General features: G+C 38.6%; 2 protein-coding genes across 2 annotated transcripts; both read left to right on the top strand.

The window, feature by feature from the left end:
- The first annotated feature begins 7,412 nt into the window (after positions 1-7,412).
- On the top strand, positions 7,413-8,336 carry LOC116526158 (olfactory receptor 2T6). Its single transcript, XM_032242461.1, has one exon. The coding sequence runs from the start codon at positions 7,413-7,415 to the stop codon at positions 8,334-8,336; it is 924 nt and encodes a 307-aa protein (XP_032098352.1).
- Positions 8,337-18,365: 10,029 nt separating this feature from the next.
- LOC116525897 (olfactory receptor 2T1) lies at positions 18,366-19,253 on the top strand. The gene has a single exon (XM_032242027.1). The coding sequence runs from the start codon at positions 18,366-18,368 to the stop codon at positions 19,251-19,253; it is 888 nt and encodes a 295-aa protein (XP_032097918.1).
- The last annotated feature ends 2,937 nt before the right edge of the window (positions 19,254-22,190 follow it).

Genomic DNA, 22,190 nt, shown 5'->3' with positions numbered 1-22,190 from the left:
AAGTCTCCTGGTTGCTCTACCTTGAGCTTCATTTCTGCCCTCAGGCACATTTTTTCCTATCCCAATCCAAAACTTTCCAGGCGAGCTACATGTGATTATAATTTATGCACAAATATGTTTGTAAATAGGCAGTGCTATGTTTCCTACTTTAAAATATATTATGCATATCTTTACATGAAAAGAAAATTAACCTACATCATTATCAATGAGGACAAGGTAAATTGAGCAATGTTTAAATTAGTCAACCTATTAATGTTGATCATTAAGATAGTTTATAGTTTATTTCCACAATCAATAGCAATAATTCATTTAATGTTTTCACGTATTATTCCCACTTCACACTATTTATTTCCTCAGAATAAATTGATGAAAATGGCTAAAATGTAGATTTTTTTTAAGTTTGATAAATGCCAGACACTACCAGAAAAAAATGGTTTCAATTTGTATTTATACTAGCAGTGCATGATGGTGCCTGCTTCTTCACAACAAAAATCCTAATTTATTGTCATTACTTTAGCATTTTTTTAGAATACAAAGAGCATACTGCTTCCCCCCCCCATTTAACTATTTATTTATTTATTTAATATATATATTTTATTGCATTTTAGATTCTGGGATACATGTGAAGAACATGCAGGATTGTTGCATAGGTACATACATGGCAATGTGGTTTGCTGCCTCCATCCCTATCATCCATATCTGGCATTACTCCCCATGTTAACCCTCCCCAACTCCCTATCCCTCACTGTCCCTCCTCTGGTTCATCACACACAGACCCCAGTGTGTGATGTTCCCCTCCCTGTGTCCATGTGTTCTCATTGTTCAACACCCACCTATGAGTGAGAACATGCAGTGTTTGATTTTCTGTTCTTGTGTCAGTTTTGCTGAGAGTGATGGTTTCCTTACAAAGGACATGAACCCATCATTTTTTATGGCTGCATAGTATTCCATGGTGTATATGTGCCACATTTTCTTTGTCCAGTCTATTATTGATGGGCATTTGGGCTCGTTCCAAGTCTTTGCTATTGTAAACTGCTGCAATGAACATTCGTGTGCATGTGTCCTTATAGTAGAATGATTTATAATCCTTTGGATATATACCTAGTAATAGGATTGCTGGGTCAAATGGAATTTCTATTTCTAGGTCCTCGAGGAATCACCACACTGTCTTCCACAATGTTTGAACTAATTTACACTACCACCAACAGTGTAAAAGTGTTCCTATTTCTCCACATCTTCTCCAGCATCTGTTGTCTCCAAATTTTTTAATGATCACCATTCTAACTGGCGTGAGATGGTATCTCAATGTAGTTTTGATTTGCATTTCTCTAATGACCAATGATGATGAACATTTTTTCATATGTTCGTTGGCCTCATATATGTCCTCTTTTGAAAAGTGTCTGTTCATATCCTTTGCCCACTTTTGAATGGGTTTTTTTTCTTGTAAATCTGTTTTAGTTCTTTGTAGATTCTGGATATAAGTCCTTTGTCAGATGGGTAGCTTGCAAAAATTTTTTCCCATTCTGTTGGTTGCTGGTTCACTCTAATGATTGTTTCTTTTGCTGTGCAGAACCTCTGGAGTTTAATTATATCCCATTTGTCTATTTTATCTTTTGTTGCCAATGCTTTTTGGTGTTTTAGTTTTGGTGCCAATGCTTGCCTATGCCTATGTCCTTAACGGTTTTGCCTAGGTTTTCTTCTAGGGTTTTTATGGTGTTAGGTCTTATGTTTAAGTCTTTAATCCATCTGGAGTTAATTTTAGTGTAAGATGTCAGGAAGGGGTCCAGTTTCTGCTCTCTGCACATGGCTAGCCAGTTTTCCCAATACCATTTATTAAACGGGGAATCCTTTCCCCATTGCTTGTTTTTGTCAGATTTGTCAAAGACCAGATGGTTGTAGATTTGTGGCATTGCCTCTGAGGCCTCTGTTCTGTTCCATTGGTTCATATTTCTGTTTTGGTACCAGTACCATGCTGTTTTGATTACTGTAGCCTTGTAGTATACTTTGAAGTCAGGTAGTGTGTTGCGTCCAGCTTTGTTCTTTTTGCTTAGAATTGACTTGGCTATATGGGCTCTCTTTTGGTTCCATATGAAGTTTAAGGTGGTTTTTTCCAGCTATATGAAGAAAGTCATTGGTAGCTTGAGAGGATAGTGTTGAATCTATAAATTACTTTGGGCAGTATGGCCATTTTCTCTATATTGATTATTCCTATCCATGAGCATGGTATGTTTTTCTATTTGTTTGTGTCCTGGCCTAAGTAGTGCTTTAGGCATACATTAAAGTATTTCAAATTCTCTGATTTAGATGTGAATCTGTTATTATGATTTTAGAATCCCAATATATCTTAGGAAAAAAAAAGAGATTGTCCTATAGAAGCTAACTGAATATATTAAGCACACAATGAATTTCCATTTAAAATTTAAATTACAGAATTGTTCTCTTTGTTCCATTTGTAATATCACCTTAAATTACTGTTTATATGTGTTTATGTCATTCTTTTTTGCATCTTTCAGTTCTCTTTTCCATTTTGTACATTTTGTTTTGTTTTCTCTGAAGAGTGAATCTACACTTTAAAAGGGGATGTTTACTCTGAATGGTGTTGTAGCTATGATTAACATAGTTGCTTTCTATCTCATTTCATCTTATGCTTTGTTTTAATTTCCTGTGCCATTATGCCTTTTTTCTTTCATATTTTAAAGGATTTTAACACATACACAAACACACATGTACACACATACAAACATTTTTGTAATTCCTCTTAATACTAGTAATTGATTTTGTTAATCTTTTTCAAAATTGTTCTTATTCTTATAGAATGCATTATCTTATAGTTACCTCTATTTTGGAGTCCTAAACAAAAATCTATCTTTAGGGGGCTCACTTACTGAGAAAAAAGATGTTAGATTCTTGATAATAGTATATGTTTTTATTTATCCTTAGTCCTTTGCCCTGTATGTTTCAAGAAGGAGGGAAAATTGGTGTTGGTATCTTCAACTCCTAGAAAAATGTCTAGTGAAGAGCTGTATCACAATAAATAGCTGAATGAATAAATACATGAATGAATGAAAGCTACATTCTGGTAATTTTATACTCTATTTAAATTGAATCTGTTTTTCATATATACTATTAGCATTCAATTTTCAGACCTTGTTGTCTATATAGATATAGATGGGTGTATCTATCTGGTCTACATAATAGATGTCATACATGTATCTATATATATCTACATATGTATATATATATATATCTTCATTGTTAAAAATGTTTTGAGTTCTATGCAATATTGCAATCATATTTACATTAGGTATATATATTTAGCCTGAATTCAACATTCACTGTTAGTAATATTACTGTTTCTTCCCTTTCCTTAATTTTGTTTAATCTACACAAATACTCAGCTGTATCTTAGTGTTTATTCCCCCTAATTTATCTCAGAACATCTTCCTGTTTGAGCCAAACATTACTAACAACTAAAACATATTCAATGATATCGATAGTAAGTTTTCTTGAACAGATAGCACATTCTAGACTTAGTCTAAGAAACTGACATGTGTGAATGATGTAATCTTTGAAATTTGCACCCTTTCTATTATTACAAAGCAAATGGGGAAACGGACACAAAAATAAGTTAAGTGCCTGTGGTCACACAATTTGGTGGTAAAGAAAGGATCAAACCAAGGGAATTCTGGCTGCAGAGCTCTCTCTTTTTACTGCAATATTGTATGTCTTTGGTTTAGACATTTTTTCACTTTTATCTGGAATTTATCAGGAAGACATCTGTGGTCAATGTGAATTTTAGTCTGTGTAGGTGACTACACAGATTTTCCTTTTCTTGTGTTTTGTTTGCATGCTACTATGTTTTTATTAGATGCTACCAGATGCTTTTACTTCAAATAACTTTCCCAGACACACACAAGTGTATTTATTAATTAAATGAACTATCCATATGCAGAGTCTTTTTGTTCCTTTCACAAATTTTTCTTTTCAGTTTTTATTAATAATTCTCTCCTGTTTGTGAAATCTCTCCTGTTAGTCTTTCACAAGTCTCTTTTTAAAAACATTGTTTATTTATATTTTGTTTTTGCAATTCCAGTACTCCATGTCAAATTTTTTTTTATTTTTTTGACAGAGTCTTGCTCCGTCTTGCCCAGGCTGGAGTGCAATCATACGATCACAGCTCACTGCAGCCTCCATCTCCCCAGTTCAAGCGATTCTTCCACCTCAGTCTCCCGAGTAGCTGGGATTACAGGTACCTGCCATCATGCCTGGCTAATTTTTGTATTTTTGTGGAGACAGGGTTTCACCATGTTGGCCAGGCTGGTCTTGAACTCCTGAACTCAGGTGATCCGTCCACCACAGCCTCCTAAAGTCCTGGAATTATAGGTGTGAGCCACCACCCCCACCCATGTCAATCTTTCTTATCATTTAATATCTGCCTTTCTGCATCTCTGGAGAGCTACTGAAGTTTTATCCTCCACAGCCCTGAGACAGTTCATGTCTTCAGCGCTCTTCTTAGCAGCCTTTCCTGTAACTTCTCATCCTGGAACTGTTTTAATTCCAGTGGATAAAGCACTGCAACGGCCTGAGTGTATTTATCCTGAAGTGTTCCCTAATGCTGTGGTCTTTTTCTGCTCCTCTTGGTATTGCAGTGAACTCCTTTCACTTCAGTCAGGTCATCACAAGGAGCTCATTAGATGAGCTGCTACCCATTAGAGGGAGGATCTGCATTTTGGATGGATAGCGGGCAGAATAAATCTTCAACTCCATGTTTCCCTGACCACCAAATCCATTTAGCGTCTGCTACACAGGTAAGCAAAAATGTGCAGTTATGTTGAATTTTTTGTTGAAAGAGTAGGAAAAACTTAGAAAGTGTCAATTTCTTGTTAGCTGGCATTTTTCCTTGTGTGTGTATATTTCCCACTTTCCTAAATCAAGTCTCCTGTTTACTGTGCTGAGAATCCTCCTCCAAAACCCTCCTTTGTTGGTCTACTTGCAAAACTCGACCCTTTTTCTCCACCATTTCTTGGCTAGAGGAGGGTAAGAATGGGGAAAACAGACAAGCAGATCCTGCTGCAGAGAAAACCTGGCACACAGAGGCACAGCCAATCCTTTTCCTGAGTGGTTCATACCCCAGAGACCTTGCACATGGACTGGCCTAAACTTCAGAGGCTTTTCCCTACTGAGGAGTAACTAGAGTTCATCTTTTCCTATTACCCAATATTTTTAATGTTCAGTGTGGATAAAAAGTTGAGTCTTTTCTGTAGTTTCGTGAGCATGGACTGAGAAGTTTGAAACAGGCTGCCCTGGAGAATGTGTAGACACTTGCAAATCATTTTTTAGGCCCCAGTTGTTCATGTAATGCTATTACCTAATGTCTGGATCCTCATTGTTTAATCTGAGAGTGAACTTAGGAAATGACAGTCTTCTTCCTGGGATGGGTTTTCCCAGAAACTAGTCTTTCACAAGTCCCTATCTTTTGCTAAAAGATTACACTAATGACAATTATTTGCATGATCAGGAAGAATGTTCTGAGATTTTATCATTTTAAATAATTCAGAAGATAGTGCACAAGCCTGGAACCCTGCCTGGTGTTCAACAGGTCATACGTGCTTTTCATAGTGTGACCCCTATCGTTTGTGCCAGTGAGTATACACCCGTAGCTGAGAAATGCGATATTGCCTTCAGCAGGAAATTGTGTGTCCTCGGTATCAGCATTATCTCACAACCACAACAGCTACTAATAGTTTAACATTTGAATTTACTCAACTGTGGTCCTTTGCATATGTTATATGATGTTTGTTCATGACAACCTCCCTTAAGTTTCCTGTGATATGCTTAATTTAAGTAATATGCATTGGGGCACATTGCAAATAATGAAGCCAGGACCCCAGAAAGCATTCTTAGTGAGAGTATTTGAGAATCGAGCCCCGCCCCCACCGACTCCGAAATGGTGTTCCTGGAGACCAGCTGCCACCTGTGTGCACTTTCCCCTGCATCATCTGCCTCTCTGTGTGGTATAACACCTGAGGGCACACAGTAGTATTCAAGAATTCAAAAATCAAGTTGGATTTTAGAGTGTTAAAACTAATGAGGAATCTTTTAAAAGACGCTCTTGCATTCATTGTATATTCAAGATGTGAATGCAGCACCCATCCCTGTCTAAGACTGTGTACGGTTTTCTGCCTCTGGCCTACAAGATCTTTTATGCATTTCATTCAGTCACCACCTCTAAGGCTTACGACTGACTGACCAAATCAGGAAGTTTTGAGTGAAATGGGGGTGATATTAGGACAGAACGCATAACCTGGGTTATCCCAGTATAACCTGGATGAGTTTTCCCCTCTTGTGAACCCTTCAAGAGCCACAAAAATACAAAACTAAGCAAAAACAAAAAATGGCTCCAATGCACCAAAGAGACAAGAAGAAAAAAACAAATAGATCGTAGTGAACATGTTAAACTGTTATATGTCATAAATTGCCAGTCAATTCTACCGATAATTCTTAGAAAATGATTTTGACCTCTTTACCCTGTCCCGCATACTTTGAAGAACTGATCACTAATATCTCACTGTCTTCCTCACTTGCAAGGCTCTTCCTGAACTGACTTTTGTTTTCTGACTATCCCAAGCTCCTTTCCTGCTTTAGGGGTGTCACATTTGCTATTTATTTTGTAGGAACACCACGGTTCCCACTTGTGATTTACGGTGCTAATTTCATAACTAGAATGTAACTCATGTCATTCATATTCTTTTTTTATTCACTACTGTATCCCCAGAGCTTAGAACATTGCCTAGGACTCTCTCCATAAATAAAGATTTGGTGTGCAAATGAATGAGAAATTGACGAATGATAAAGGAACACTTAAGAATGGCCAATGATCAGATGGATAACATAATCATATTTATTACAGTTCAACATAGTTTTCAGCTGTGTCTACAATTTACGGTTATTTCTGGATGAGACCAATAGGTTTTTAAATTATCGCAGAAATTCCCAATTTGATGCATTGGCCCATTGAATTATTTTATTGGGTCATTTGAGTTGATTGGATCAATTGTCTTGCAGTCGTATCCACATTTTAAATAAATGGAGCCAACTCCAAATGAAGGATCCTCTCTAGGGCCCGGGTGTTCTTCAATCATAATGAAACTCGCTTAAGCCAAGCATCAATTGCCAAACATTCATTCATTTTTATGCCATAGTGTCCTAACTTTGAAATTATTCTTCATCAAAAAGAAATAGCCAAGAAAAAAGGAGCTACAAATCTACCACATCAAAAAAAAAGTTATTAGTTATATAAAAAATGTAATCTAATAATGTTTACGCAGACATGTCCAAGTGATTTACCTTACCTTCTGTGATTTTCATTGATCCTACTTCTCTTCTTATGCCTCCAGGTCAAACTCAGTGCCATGAATGGAAATGAGACCTTGTCCAGTGGCTTTACCCTCCTGGGGCTCTTCACTCACACTAAAGGCTCAGGGTTCTTTTTCGGTGTCATTTGTGCCATCTTCTTCATGGCCGTGATAGCTAATGGAGTCATGATCTTCCTGATTCACATAGACCCACATCTCCACACCCCCATGTACTTCCTCCTCAGCCACCTCTCCCTTATCGACATGTTTTACGTCTCCACCATTGTGCCTAAGATGCTAGTGGATTATCTTGCAGGTGAGAGGACCATCTCTTTCATTGCCTGCACTGCTCAGTGCTTTCTCTACATGGGCTTCGTGGGGGCTGAATTCTTCCTGCTGGGGCTCATGGCCTACGACCGCTACGTGGCCATCTGCAATCCGCTGCGCTATCCTCTCCTTGTCAGCCAGCGGGTCTGCTGGAGGATCCTGGCCAGCTCTTGGTTCGGCGGGGCTTTGGACAGTTTTCTCCTCACCCCCATTACCATGAGTCTCCCATTCTGTGCCTCTCACCAAATCAATCACTTTTTCTGTGAGGCACCCACCATGCTGAGGCTGGCCTGTGGGGACAAAGCTGCCTATGAAATGGTGATGTACACATGCTGTGTGGCAATGCTGCTGATCCCCTTCTCAGTAGTGACTGCATCCTACACCAGGATTCTCAGCACAGTGCATCAGATGACATCAGCTGAAGGGAGGAAGAAGGCCTTGGCCACCTGCTCCTCACACATGGTGGTGGTGACATTGTTCTATGGGGCTGCTTTGTATACATATATGCTTCCCAAATCCTATCACACCCCACTCAAAGATAAGGTCTTCTCTGGCTTTTACACCATCCTCACCCCCTTATTAAACCCTCTCATCTACAGTCTGAGGAACAGGGATGTGATACGTGCCTTGAAGAGAGTTATGGCAAGATGTTGAGGGACCTCTGGTGTGAGGAGGAAATAATTCTGATAATTTAAAACCCCCACATCCTGTTCAGGCATGTGTGGCATGGCATCATGGATGACACGGAAAATGCTGCAGCAACCGCCAATGTCATCCATGCTGAATGGTTTATCAACAGTACTTCCATCAAAAACGTGAAGATGCTGTAACAGTCACACACAAATAATGCCAGAGTTCTAGACACACTACTTGGGTTTATTCTTTTTTTGTTTTTGCTGATTCCGATTCTTCTCTCATATCACTTCTCTGATTGTGGTTTATGTATCTGAATTCCCCAAAATGTTGAGTTAATATTATATATTCTGCCATCTTCAATGGCCTCATAAGAACTGGTGATTTTGACTGCATTGTTTAAACAATTCATCAATTGATTTATCAAAGGTGTAAGGATGCCAGGGTTTGAAAGACATTAGAAAGAGACTAAATTGTCGTAAAACCGTAAAAGAAACCTACATAGACTTACACCAAGTTTTAGAAAATCCAAATATCTCTTCCTTGAGTAACAACTGAAAACACTCCTTTATCTAAATTTGGAGCTAAAAAATGAGTCATGTGTTTTGTGGAAATGCCAAGACTAAACGTTTATGGGAAAGGGGTCTGTAATGTTATTTTTTTAATGTGGTAACTAATTGTTACATTGGAAGACACAGCGAAAGTAGTTGAGAAAACAATTCCCTATTAACTAGCAGTTTCTGTAATCACCTTTTCAGCTTCTTCTCCAATTCATTTGCATTTTTAGACCTTTGGAATCCCTGTGCAGGTGTTAGTGTCGTTGGAGCTATTTCTACCAACTTTTTTCTTCCAAATAAATAGTGGACAGCATGTCTTTCCTTCTCTATAGCACTGGCTATTGCATTGGGCAACATTACAGAGTGGGAAGGAGGTACCCAGCTTTTCACTTGACAGTTAAAACTGAAAACCCTTTGTGAATGACATAGTGTCACAAGTGGTGCAAGTTTAGAAATAAACAGGACCACGAATGCTTCTGTCTTTCCACAATGTCAGGATTTTATTGACACTGTTTCAATCACAAAAGCTGCCATGAGCTACACGGAGTTCCCAAGGGGGCGACTCTCCTCAGCTCTTCTGGTTCATTGGGTAGTCACAGCCGCAGGACAGACTCAAGCCACAGCATCATCAGTCAATATTGCAAACCATACATAACAGTATATCTAATCGATATGTAAAGGTTATAGTTTACCATTTCACAACAAACAAACGCTTAGCACAAGAAGGAAAAGAGATAGGAGAAAGGATCACAAACCAATCCGGGGGAGAGAAGACCAAAGGAGCCCTGGTCAAGGCCGCTGGTCCCTCGGTCTTGCAGGAGTCGTTGAGGTGGGAGATGCCAAGTTTACATCATAAGTGACTGCAAGATGGTGCTATTTAACAAGCTATTTCAAGCTGCTGAAGACCTGTCCTTTCATAGTTACAGAGTCCTCCCGTGAAAACGGATCATGGAAGAGTGCGCTTGTTTGAATCCTTATCTGGTTGCATTCAGTCTTCTTTTAAATTTGTTTAGTAGACAACACATCTCATCCTTGTTGGAAAAGTGCTCTATGAAGTATAAAATGGAGTCTTTTTCTAAATGGAGTTGGCTATGTCAAGGGTGCTCCATACCCTTAGTATGATTTCTTTTTAGGTAGCCAAGAACTGGAGAGAAACGTTTGTCCTAAATTGTAGACACAGCAGTAAAGTCCAGGACCACAGCCCAAGCCCCTCAGGCCACCTCTACAGGCTGCTGTCCAGGCTCTGTGCTGTCATTGCTTTGCCAAAATCCAGGCTGTGTTCAGTGATGTTCTGCAGACACAGGAGATGGTGGGTGAATGAAACATAGCCACACCTCCTGTAGCACAAAGCCTGCTGATATCATCCAAACTAATAAATAAAATAAATTAATAAACCATGTTTTCCTGAGCTTCTCCTGTGTATCCTCTGGTGGCCACACTCAAGTGACCATCGCAAGGAAAAAACATACAAAACACACACACACACACACACACACACACACACACACGTTGTAAAAAAATGATTGCCAACAGATTAAATCCAGGAATCATTGCTGATAGGAAACCTTAGATAATGCCCAATTATAGAAAGACGAACTGTATCTTCCTCAAATTAAGGAAAGATCTACGTATAATGATGTAGTACTTTACACATTATCATTAAAGCCCCCACAAAGTCCCATTTCTACCCATGTTGGTTGACATCGTTTTTGGAAATTTTAGACAATGGAGTTCAAAGTTTAAAATCTCAAAGCATTAGAATATGGGAAATAAAATACATGTGCATTTGATGCCTGTATAAACGCAAAGTGATTTTCCCCCAAATTATGTACTGTTTAGAGGTTGTAGTTGGCAACATTTTTTTAAAATAGTGGTTAAAAACCAGCAGTCTTTCAGTTTACCAGAAACAAGCATTGATAAATACAAAAAAAAAGTAGAATATGTAGGAATAAACTTAATGAGAAATATACAAACAATATAGTGAAAAATGTACAGAGCACACACACACACACGCACGCACACACACACACACCCCTAGGTTTCCACACACCAGACACAAATTGTAACTTTTGCTAAAGAAAACTAACTGAATACTTAAGTAAATCAAAGGTCTAGCATACTCCTAGATTGGCATGTGAGGATGCTAATACTCTTCAAACAAATGATAAGATTAATACTATTCCAGTGAAAAATATAATAATTTTGCTTCTGTTTTTAAACATAACAATGCAGTTCTACAGTTGTTTTTCTTTCCTAAATAAATGGGTAAATATTTATAAAACAGTTTTGTAAAAGAAGATGAAAGACCATTTTCTTTGACACACACACAAAAATAATATGTTAAAATAATGGAAACAGACATAGTTTTAGGAATTAAAAGGATCAATAGAGCACAGTAGAGTCCTTCATAAATATAAACAGTTAATATATGTAAATAATAACTGTTGAAATTCATCAAGTAAAGAAAAAACTTGTCAACAATTTATGTTATGATATTGTCAATAATTTATGTTATGATATTGCATCATTCTTCAAAGATAATAGGGTAAAAAATCACTGCTTCATACACACATTTCAGACTGTTAAATGAAAAGATAAAAAATGAAAACTAACAAAAGTAAAATTTTTAATGTTTTAAGACACTAGAGAACTTTCTAACTAAAGTGTAAGTGGAAGAAACTACAGAACTAATGGTGTGTTTTACACCAACATTAATTAAATTAAAAAATTATTGTATAACAAAAAAGCCATGAACAAAGTGAAATAGAAAAAATGCAAACTGTGTAAACAGGCATGGCATACAGCTATTCATATTTTAATATGAAAGTGAAAGGCTAAATAAATGAAAATTTGACATTCCAAATAAATAAGGGCCAATAAAGTGGGCAATTTATAAAGGAGTAAATATCAACAAATTGAAAACATCTTGAATTTTATTTCTGGCAGATGGTGAATGAGACGCTTTTAGCATGCCTCTGCCATTTGGAAGTAGCAAGACAGTGCATAAAGATCAACTTTGGATCATCATAATTATCTGAGTTTTTCTTCTCTGCTGGTAATGACGGGTATGCTTATTACCTTCATTGTGGTGATGGTAACATAAAGGTATGTGTATATCCAAACTCATCAACTTGTACACATTAATTATACTCAGTTTTTTGTCCGTAAATTATACATCAATAATGTTGGAAATGAAAAAGAAAATAAAATCCTTGGGTAATTTTTAAACTTTTATTTTAGGTAGAGTGAGTCTATCTACTGATTTTTCCACGGGTAGATTGCACGCAGGTGGTGAGCATAGTGCTCAGTATGGTAGATTTTTGACCCCTGCTGTTCTTGCTTCCCTATCAACAAGTCCAGTGTCCATTGTTCTCTGTGGCCAGTGGCATCTTTGTCCAAGTTTTGCTTGTGCCCACTGGGCTCATTCTGCCCTCTTGGCCTGGCAGGCTTCACTACTGGCCCAGATCCCAAGCCTGCCAAGGGCAAGCCACGCAGAGAGTGGTGAGGGGTGTGTGAGGGATCAAGTGCAGGTTCTGGCCACTGCACATAGTCAGGCATGCTGGCTGCTGCAGTGGAGGGCAGCTTCATGCAAGGATGTGGCTGGAGCAGATGTACCACAAGCAGCTTCCACTGTGGGCACTCATGTATAGAGCAGGGCAATGTGGTGGTGCCTGGAAGATTAAAGACACCAGGAACTGCAGAGCCCCAAAAAAGGTGTCACAGCCCTGGCTTAGGGAGCCCCCTAGGTTTGGGCTTCTAGAAGGCCGCAGTTCTTCTCTCCTTCTCGTTGCCCACAACATGGTGAGCAAGGTGGTGGGGAGGTCATGTTTCAGCCATATTTGTGTTACAGATCTTTCAGTTGCACCATTCATTGGTCCTGAGTTCTTGTCAGGATGTTGGTCCTTGAATTCACTAGAGAGTGAGCAAGGCTGAGAGGAGCTTTATTGAGTAACACAACAGCTTTCAGGAGATCCAAATTGGGTCTTCTTTCTGCAGGCAGATCGTTCTGACAGATATCCAGCTGTCAGTGGAGAGGAGACCCACAGTGGGTTGCTTTCCTTTGCAGGCATCCGAACAACTGTGTGAGTCCGACTGAGTCTGGGGTTGTTATGTGCTCAAAATGGAGGAGGTAGTTTACTGGTATATACACACATACACACCCACAAACACACACACAAACCAACACATACAGTATAAATGCAATTTTGTAAGGATAATCATCTATATACGTTTTTGATAACCCTCTCTGGTATTATAGTATAAAGCACTTTTTTATGTTTTTCCCAGTGGATATGCATTACCTTCATACTCAAATAAAATAATAACTATTAAACTTCCAACAAACATAACAGATGTTATGTTACTAAAATATAATAGAAATCAAGATATTTTGTATCTTTTTAATGGCTCTTCCCATTCATTCCCACATTTCTCTGTGAGGAAAAGCTGCTGGCAGAAATTTCTGATGAAACACTGAGGAAATCAGTCTTACACTGTGAAGCACAGGAGTAGAAACACTTCCTCAAAGCCCATGTGACCTAAATGTTTACTCTTTTCCACCTCCTCAATACACTTCTCATTAGATGTAACAAGTCTGTCTCATTAAAGTCTCCCGAGATCCAAAAAGAAGAAACTTGCTCTTTCCTGGACCACTTCATTCCAGGTCCTAACTATGTAAACTCATGCCTCTTCTCAATCTGGGCACTCCCTCATCACACCAGGGATCTCAGAAGCAGAACACCCAGATTAATTCAGTGTTCTTCACTGCTCTGCTGCTTTCTTCTTGCATGTTTAGTTTTTCAGAGCCGTTATCCCTCTTTAGTTGCTAAATATTTCCCTGTAAAGATAAGAAACAGACATTATTACATGTTTCTAGAAGGCTGGTGAATTTATGCAATTTGTCTTGGCAATGTAAATTGTTTCAAGGATTTCTAAGATGGCATTTTTTATTTGTTTGTTTTAATAATACTTCCTTCTGCAGAGTTATATGACAAAAAAAAAAGCTCCTAGTAAATTTGTTGCATGTCTCTCTTTGTCCTAACTCCATCATCAGCTGCTAAGGATACCTTCAGGCATGCCAAGTTCATAAATCCAAATTAGAAATCTGTGTGGACTGGATCTCAGGGGTAACATGCTGACAGCACACTGACATCCAGATGGTCTTGACGTTGAAGGTTTTTCTGTTGTGGATACCCATGACAATGAATTGCTTTGTGTGTTTTCTGCTTGGTATAAGCTAGACAAGAAATTAAGTCTCCTAAATCTAATCATTTTTCTTTCTAGCAACAGTTCACCTTGGACCTTCTAAAAAGGCTCTGTTTGTTCTCTGTCGCTTTTAGTTACATAAAGTTCTTGTAATTTACCGGTAAGTTTTTGATTTACTAAATTATACATAACCTTTTCTATCTACTACTCTTAGTGACTACCCTGAGAAATTGAGCTCTCTGTAAGTGACAGATAATCATCTTTTGTTGGAATACAGTTTAGGGTAAAGTTAGACATTTGGATAATTTTTATGAAAATTATGTATATTCTGGCAGGACATAGTAGCTCATGCCAATAATCCCGGCACTGTGGGAGGCTGAGGCATGTGGATCACCTGAGGTCAGGGGTGTGAGATCAGCCTGGCCAACATGGCAAAACACCAGCTCTACTAAAATACAAAAATTAGCTGGACGTGGTGGTATGTGCTTGTAGTCCCAGCTACTTGGGAGGCTGAGGCAGGAGAATTGCTTGAACCCAGGAGGCAGAGGTTGCAGTGAGCCAAGATCATCCTATTGCACTCCAGCCTGGGTGACAGAGTGAGACTCCAACTCAATAAAATAATAATTATTAAAAAAATGAAAATTATGTATATTATATTCCTTGATGCCTACTTAGTTGACATGTAGTATGCTGTTTTGAATAGATGGCATTCAGATGGCTTGGATGAGAAAAGACATGAGAAATGTGAAATCATACAGAAAAAATTAATACATTACTTTATAAAGCTTTTTGAAAATTAAATAATTGGATTTAATATTTAAGGCTTTGTCTAAATGATGCAAAATCCTTGAGTAAAATTAGGCAGTATAGCGGATCATCTAGGAGCTTCTGCTCTACTTAGACTCACTCTTCGTTTGTTCCACTCTTCCTCTTTCGTTAATGAAAACTCAGGTCTTTTGGAATTACGGAGGAATTTCACATGTGAGAAGCCAAATGCTAATGAGCACCTAGACTAGCCCCTTCTCATAGTAGCACTTTAAATATTTTGTGTATATGCAAATTTTGGGTTTCCAGAACATTTCACTGTGGTCTGACTGAATTTGCATTCTTTATATGACAAACAAGATTTACATAAACTGATTCTAAGAAAATTAAGGCAAAGTTGTCTGCAACCCCTGGGCTGGAAATCTCAGGTACAAGTTTGATGAGGAATGACTGTCCCATTCCCCCATGCCAAATGCAAGGGCACTGAGAAGAAGATTGCCTGTTTGATTATCTGTGGGAATTATACAGCGTAAGTGTTGTAAATCTCAGGTATATGGGTGCTATTGAGTGTAACAGTGCAAAGAATGTTTCTTAAACATTTGCTGCTGGGTTTTTTTTTTAATAATTTAACTAAACCTTAGTCTTATGAATTAGATAGGATAAGGTCAATACTATTTGAAAGGCACAGAAGCCCTGAAGGAGAAACCTGTACCTACTCTTACTTTCTAAAGTACAGACTATGAACCTGGCTTCCTGATTCTCTGAATAGTGCATTGTCTTTGTATTCCTGCCCTCATTTCACAGATAAGAACACTGACGATTGGAGAATTAAAGATACTTGCTTAGTGCAGGTGCAGTGGCTCACGCCTGTAATCTCAGTGCTTTGGGAGGCTGAGGTGGGCGGATGACAAGGTCAGGAATTTGAGACCAGCCTGGCCAACATGGTGAAACCCCCTCTCTACTGAAAATACAAAAAATTAGCAGGGCATGGTGGCAGGAGCCTGTAATCACAGCTACTCGGAAGGCTGAGGCAGGAGACTCGCTTTAACCTGGGAGGCAAATGTTGCAGTGAGCCGAGATCACACCACTGCACTCCATCCTAGGTGACAGAGCAAGACTCCCTCTCAAAAAAAAAAATGCTTTCCTCAGAGACACAGCTGACATAAGGCAGATTGCTACAGGCTTCTAATTTCAAACACAGACACATTGCCTTACTGTCAAAGGTGCAAGCATTTTGAAAACTGTTTCTTCCACAATGATGTCAAAGAATGCGCAGACACCTGGATTTCTCAGATCCCCTTAGTCAGTAATTCACAAGCACTTTTTTAGTGTCCATGACACCAATGCATAAAATAAACTCTCATCAGAACTAACAGGTCTTGCTTGTCGAGGGGTTTATTCTAATGTGTAGTCTCTTTACGGGTCTTGTCAGGAGGGGTATGTGAGTTGAGAAATGTGGTTCTAAGTTACTCTAAAATTGTCAGAGTACGATAGCACTTTATTATCTAATAATCATATGATCATTATTTCAACATGAGTTCTTTCTTAATGATTCCAACTTTTCGAGACACTAAATAGAATTTAGGAACACAGAGAAAACTTAAGAACATATACTTTTGTACTCAGTTTCAAAAATTGCACAACACTGTATTGACCTGTCTTGAGAACCTCTTGTATGAAAATATAACTGTAAGTTTTAATGTATATATATAATGAGTCAATAGTGTGATGTGTCTGGACTAACAACAGAAAAATAATATTGCCAGGGTATTCTGTACAGGAAAATCTGCACCTAGAATCATCTGTTAAAATTGAGGTGTTACATTCCAAAATGAGCATTGCAAAAACTGAGGTATTTTGGAAAAAATCATACATGAAGAAGCATAACTAGTGTAGAGAAGGAGGAAGGAAAACCTTGTAGTTATATTCACATTATGAAATGCTGAACGTTGCAAGGAGAGAAAACTGGCTCCAAGCAGATTCAGAGGGCAGGGAAGGAAATTTCATGAAGCAGCTTTAATCTAAGTTAACCCAGAGCTTCCTAACCACAAGGCTGTTGCATTGAAGGAGCATGGAGCATGCGGTTTTCTTTGGCAGAAACGTCACCAGTGGTCATATGGAAGCAGGCAAAGGCTGCAACTTACCTTCAACATTATCTTGTCACTTGATTTAAAGGACAGGCTTGGAGACCATCACAGTCCTGGCAAGCCTTGTGTCCTAACTTCAAATTATAGTGACGCGGGAGGAAAAACTTTGCAGCAATCCCTACCCAACCAAACGTACCCCTTATAAAATAGTGGAGAATATTTACAAATGCCATGATAAAATAAATGCATTGATTTATCTCTTGGTGTATGGTATTGTGCCACAAAAAATAGTTTAAGTAAGCTTAAAAGACAATTTTATCCAATAAAATCATGTCTATTTTATCCATTAACTTTTTTTTCTAATTTTCTCAAAATTTGCAGGCCAGGCATACTTCTGCTCTTCAAAGAAATTTAGCTTTTCTGCAAGCTTAACTGCAATGCACCCCTTTTTCTAGTAAAGTTCTAGTAAATAACATTTCTTTCAAGTCAAAGGATCTCTGGGGGAAAGGACAGAATTTAGCTGCTGATGTAACTTCACTGGGAGTGCCTGTGTTTACAGACCTTTTCTGAAGATCAGGAGGTATTTTCAATTCAAATTCATAAATTTTAGTTGAATATGTACATTGCTTAAATGAGAGATTGAGAATTCGTACCCATTCACCAACAGTTTTGAAATAATTTGCATGTATTTTATAACACTGCCATTTTACTTTGTATTATATAAAGTATTTTTGCCAGTAACTATAAATTTCTTGATTCTTAAAGTAACCCTGAATATTTTATTATCTCCATTAATATAAACAGATACTGAGACTCAGAGTGTTTGGGAAGAGAATCCAAGGTCACAGAATTAATTAATGCCATGACCAGAGGAAGAACTCAATTCATTTAATTCTAAATTTTGTTTTACTGTATGTCGTCTTATCATTTCAGAAGCAAATGCCTCTATAACGTCAGATAATCATTCGAAACATTTTCTGATTATTTTTATGTGTGCTAAACCGTAGCAAAGCTGTATGATCTATGCCCAGGAGAAATTCAGCAAGTATAGGTACTTACTGTGCTCACTCTAGTGAGAGAGCAGACAATAAATTTAACAAAACATTTTACTTAGAGTCATAATTTACTTTGAGGAGATCTTGCTCTCTGATAAATTAGATCTTTTGTTTGCAGATAGGAAAAGTAAGACCAGTTGGCTGCAAAATGGAGTGCACTTTAGAATTTCCTTTTGTATTACTAGGACTACAGGGCTAGCTGGCCTTAGAAAAAGCTAGGACCACAGAATAATTTTACATATATATACATAAATCTATGGGAGGAGATTATGAATGTATATACATATATACATCTTTTGTTGGAATACAGTTTAGGGTAAAGTTAGACATTTGGATAATTTTTATGAAAATTATGTATATTCTGGCAGGACATAGTAGCTCATGCTACTTTTTGCCATCATCTCTGTCATCTTCTTCACTGCACTGTTGGCCAATGGGGTTATGATCTTCCTGATCCAAACAGATTTGCACCTTCATACTCCCATGTACTTCCTCCTCAGTCACCTTTCCTTGATTGACATGATGTACATTTCCACCATTGTGCCTAAGATGCTGGTTGATTATCTGCTGGATCAAAAGACCATTTCCTTTGTCGGGTGCACAACTCAACACTTCCTCTACCTTACCCTCGTGGGAGCTGAATTCTTCCTTCTGGGCCTCATGGCCTATGACCGCTATGTGGCCATCTGTAACCCTCTGAGATACCCCATCCTCATGAGCCGCCGGGTCTGTTGGATGATTATAGCAGGTTCTTGGTTTGGGGGCTCTTTGGATGGCTTTCTCCTAACCCCCATCACCATGAGCTTTCCCTTCTGCAATTCCCGGGAGATTAACCATTTCTTCTGTGAGGCACCGGCAGTCCTGAAGCTGGCATGTGCAGACACAGCCCTCTACGAGACAGTGATGTATGTGTGCTGTGTTTTGATGCTGCTGATTCCTTTCTCTGTCGTCCTCGCTTCCTATGCCCGAATCCTGACCACAGTTCACCGCATGAGCTCCGTGGAAGGCAGGAAGAAGGCCTTCACCACTTGTTCCTCCCACGTGACTGTGGTGTCTTTGTTCTACGGGGCTGCCATGTACACCTACATGCTGCCACACTCTTACCACACACCAGTCCAGGACAAAGTTCTCTCTGTGTTTTACACCATTCTCACGCCCATGCTGAACCCCCTTATCTACAGCCTTAGAAACAAGGATGTCACTGGAGCTCTGAAGAGGGCACTAGGGAGGTTCAGGGGTCCTCAAAGGGTGTCAGGAAGTGTCTTTTGACAGTCAACTCCTTCCCATGCATATGGCAAATGGGAGGTTCTGTGGTCACTGTGACTATGCTTTCATTGGAAGATGAAGCAAAAAGGGAGGGAGTGATGTTATAACAATATTGGGTTTTGGTCTAGGGTTTCTGGTTCATAACTCCATAGTCATGTTACAATGTTGTGGTGCTTTAGGCTTCAGAATCAGTTCTCAAAAAACTGAATCTCTCTCTGTGACCTTCTCCTTCCCTCTTTTCACTTGCTTCTTTTTCTCCCCAAAGCAAGCCTTAGAAACTAAAAATATAATCCAATCTTTCCCCACTTTTGGCCATAAAGAAGCTATCTGACTACCTTGTCTGATGGTAGGTCATAAGACCTCTGTTTCAAAAGAGGTCCTCTTCTCATACCCTGGAGGAGGGAGTGCTGTACAGAGAGGCCAAGAAGAATCTGATCAGACAGGGCTTCATGGCTGTCCCCACTCAGTCTATAGATATTAGGTCATACTCTCTCTGTTCAATCATATTTCTATACCTTTGTCCATGTTTCAATCATGACTATTCAATAAAGTCTCCATAAAAGGAGAAGCTATGGAAAACTTCTGGACAGCTAAACTCATGAAGGCATACAGTGGGGTGAATAAGAACCCACCCACATGCCTGGAGGGTGGCATGCCACAACTCCACAGGGACAAATGCTCTTGTGCTCTTCCAGACCTCACCCTATGTGTCCTTTCATCTGGCTGTTTATATGTATCCTTCATAATTTCATTTATAATAAATGGTAAACATAAGTAAGTGTTTCCTTGAGTTCTGTGAGCCTCTATAGCTGATTAACTGAACCCAAGGAAGGGCTGTGGGATCCCCAATTTATAATCAGTTGGTCAAAAGCACAGGACAATTTGGGGCTTGTGATTGGCAATGGAAATGGAAGGCAGTATTATGGGATTGAGCCCTCACTCTGTGGGATCTGACACTATCTCCAGACAGAGTATGGGAGATGGTCATGGGAGCACAGCTTGAGGTAGAGCATTTGACTGTAGATACTGGCAGAATGCAATGGATTTGGAGGACATCCAATTGGTGTCCCCTGCAGAAATGATTGTTTGCTTTGTGTGTATCAAAAATCTCCCACTCATTTGGTTCCAGACATCTTCTGTGTTGATTGTTGTGTGGTATGGAAGCAGAGGAACAACAGTGTCAGTGTGCTTTCTTCTTCAAAGAGCATTCATCTTGGCAGAAAAAAATTAATTAATGTTAAAAACATGTCCTTTTGATCTCTTTTCTTTCTCTCCTCTTTTTTTCTTATATGTTCTCTTTCTCCTGCCATGTTCACATGTATTCTAAATAAATGCAAGAGAGTTCCATAAGCACTAAAATGTGTTTCCATTTGCAAGCTGGTAGAAAGAGTCATTGAACATAGTCTTCTTAAACAGGTAGTAATGTATTCACTACACTTGGGTGCTTATTACTTTCAGTAAAAGTATAATGTTATCTTTTGTTTGTTTACAACACATTGGTGAAAACTATTAATCAGATACTTAAAATCAATAGATGGAAGCAAAGGACATTGCCCAGAAAAGACATCATGAGAACACTGTATGTCTGAGGGCATGGGGGTTCTAAAACACTGGAGAAACATACAGGAGGAGGATGGGTTAGGAAGGCAGTAAAATGCTTTTCAAATATCTCATGAGATCATCAATGTTAAGTAATAGGATTAGGTCATAGTTAATATTCATGTTCCGTATTGATCCAGGAATTGAGGACAGAAAGCATGTGCCAATCCATAGTTAGTGTCCACTTATATAGTCATCAAAAGGGTGACTTTATCAAAATTATAATTCACCATGTGGGATTATCATCATAGAAACATTATCATACTCATAATCATAATCACATTCATCAATCTCTATCTAAAACTTAAAAATTTATGTGCCTTGGGTTCATCAACCTTTAACAAATTCATAACAAAAGAAGTAGAACTTGCTATGAGTTGCAGTTTACATTTAAGAACAGTGAGTTTCAGGGAAGTAGGAAAATTCTGTAGAATAATACTTTTAATTAGTGGACTAGATGGCAGGATTTCAAGAAATGAAATTGATAGAACACTGTATCCTTCAGATACAGCTTCCTCATTCACTCATTCATACTTTAGAGCTTTGACCAAGACAAACAAAGCACTTGCACTCAATAAAATTACATTCCAGTGGGGAAAAGACAATGAACAAAAACACAACAAGCAAGTGAGCAACAAAACACATCTATCCACCACACTGTGTATAGCAACTGTGACTAAAGCTAGACATACCCATATCGTGCACCCTTGCAAGTCCATTTTCGAGTGAATTCTTAATAGATGTATTATAGTTTGGATGTGGTTTATTTGTCCCCACCAAAACTTATGTTGAAATTTGATCACCAATATGGTGTTGTTGGGAGGTCAGGCCTAGTGGGAGATGTTTGATTCATGGAGGCAGATCCTTCATGAATGGCTTGGTGCTATTCTTGTGTTAGGGAGTGAGTCCTCACTCTGGCAAGACTGAACTACCTCTTGGAGGAATTAATTCATTTATGGGAGAGAGGGTTGTTATAAAGCCAGTACATCCTTCAGGTTTTGCTCCCCCTTTGACCTCCATCATGTTTCGAACTAGCATTTTCTCTGCATCAGAATTCAAACAGATGCTGGCACCATGTTTCTCACACTTCTCAGCCTTCAGAATCAGTCAAAATAAGCCTCTTTGTGGGGTGTTGCAATAAAGATACTTCAAAATAAGGAAGTGACTTGGAACTGGGTACTGGGCTGAATTTGGAAGAGTTTGGAGAAAGGGCTAGAAAAAACTGTACTAGCCTGTAGAGTGCATTAGGATAATTCTTGTGAAGCTAAGGAGAAAATAAAAAGACAGGAGAAAGTTTGCAACTTTTTAGAGATTGTTTAAGTGGTTCTGGCCAAAATGCTG

The sequence above is a fragment of the Sapajus apella genome, unplaced genomic scaffold (genome assembly GCF_009761245.1).
Source record: "Sapajus apella isolate SASKATOON/1434 unplaced genomic scaffold, GSC_monkey_1.0 scaffold49, whole genome shotgun sequence".
In the NCBI taxonomy this organism is placed as follows: Eukaryota; Metazoa; Chordata; class Mammalia; order Primates; family Cebidae; genus Sapajus; species Sapajus apella.
The sequence above is the reverse complement of the archived record's forward strand: the minus strand, read 5'-3'. Positions and strand labels throughout refer to the sequence as shown.

Coding starts and splice junctions, on each gene's coding strand:
- LOC116526158 (XM_032242461.1), top strand. CDS start 7,413: ATGAATGGAAATGAGACCTTGTCCAGTGGCTTTACCCTCCTGGGGCTC.
- LOC116525897 (XM_032242027.1), top strand. CDS start 18,366: ATGCTACTTTTTGCCATCATCTCTGTCATCTTCTTCACTGCACTGTTG.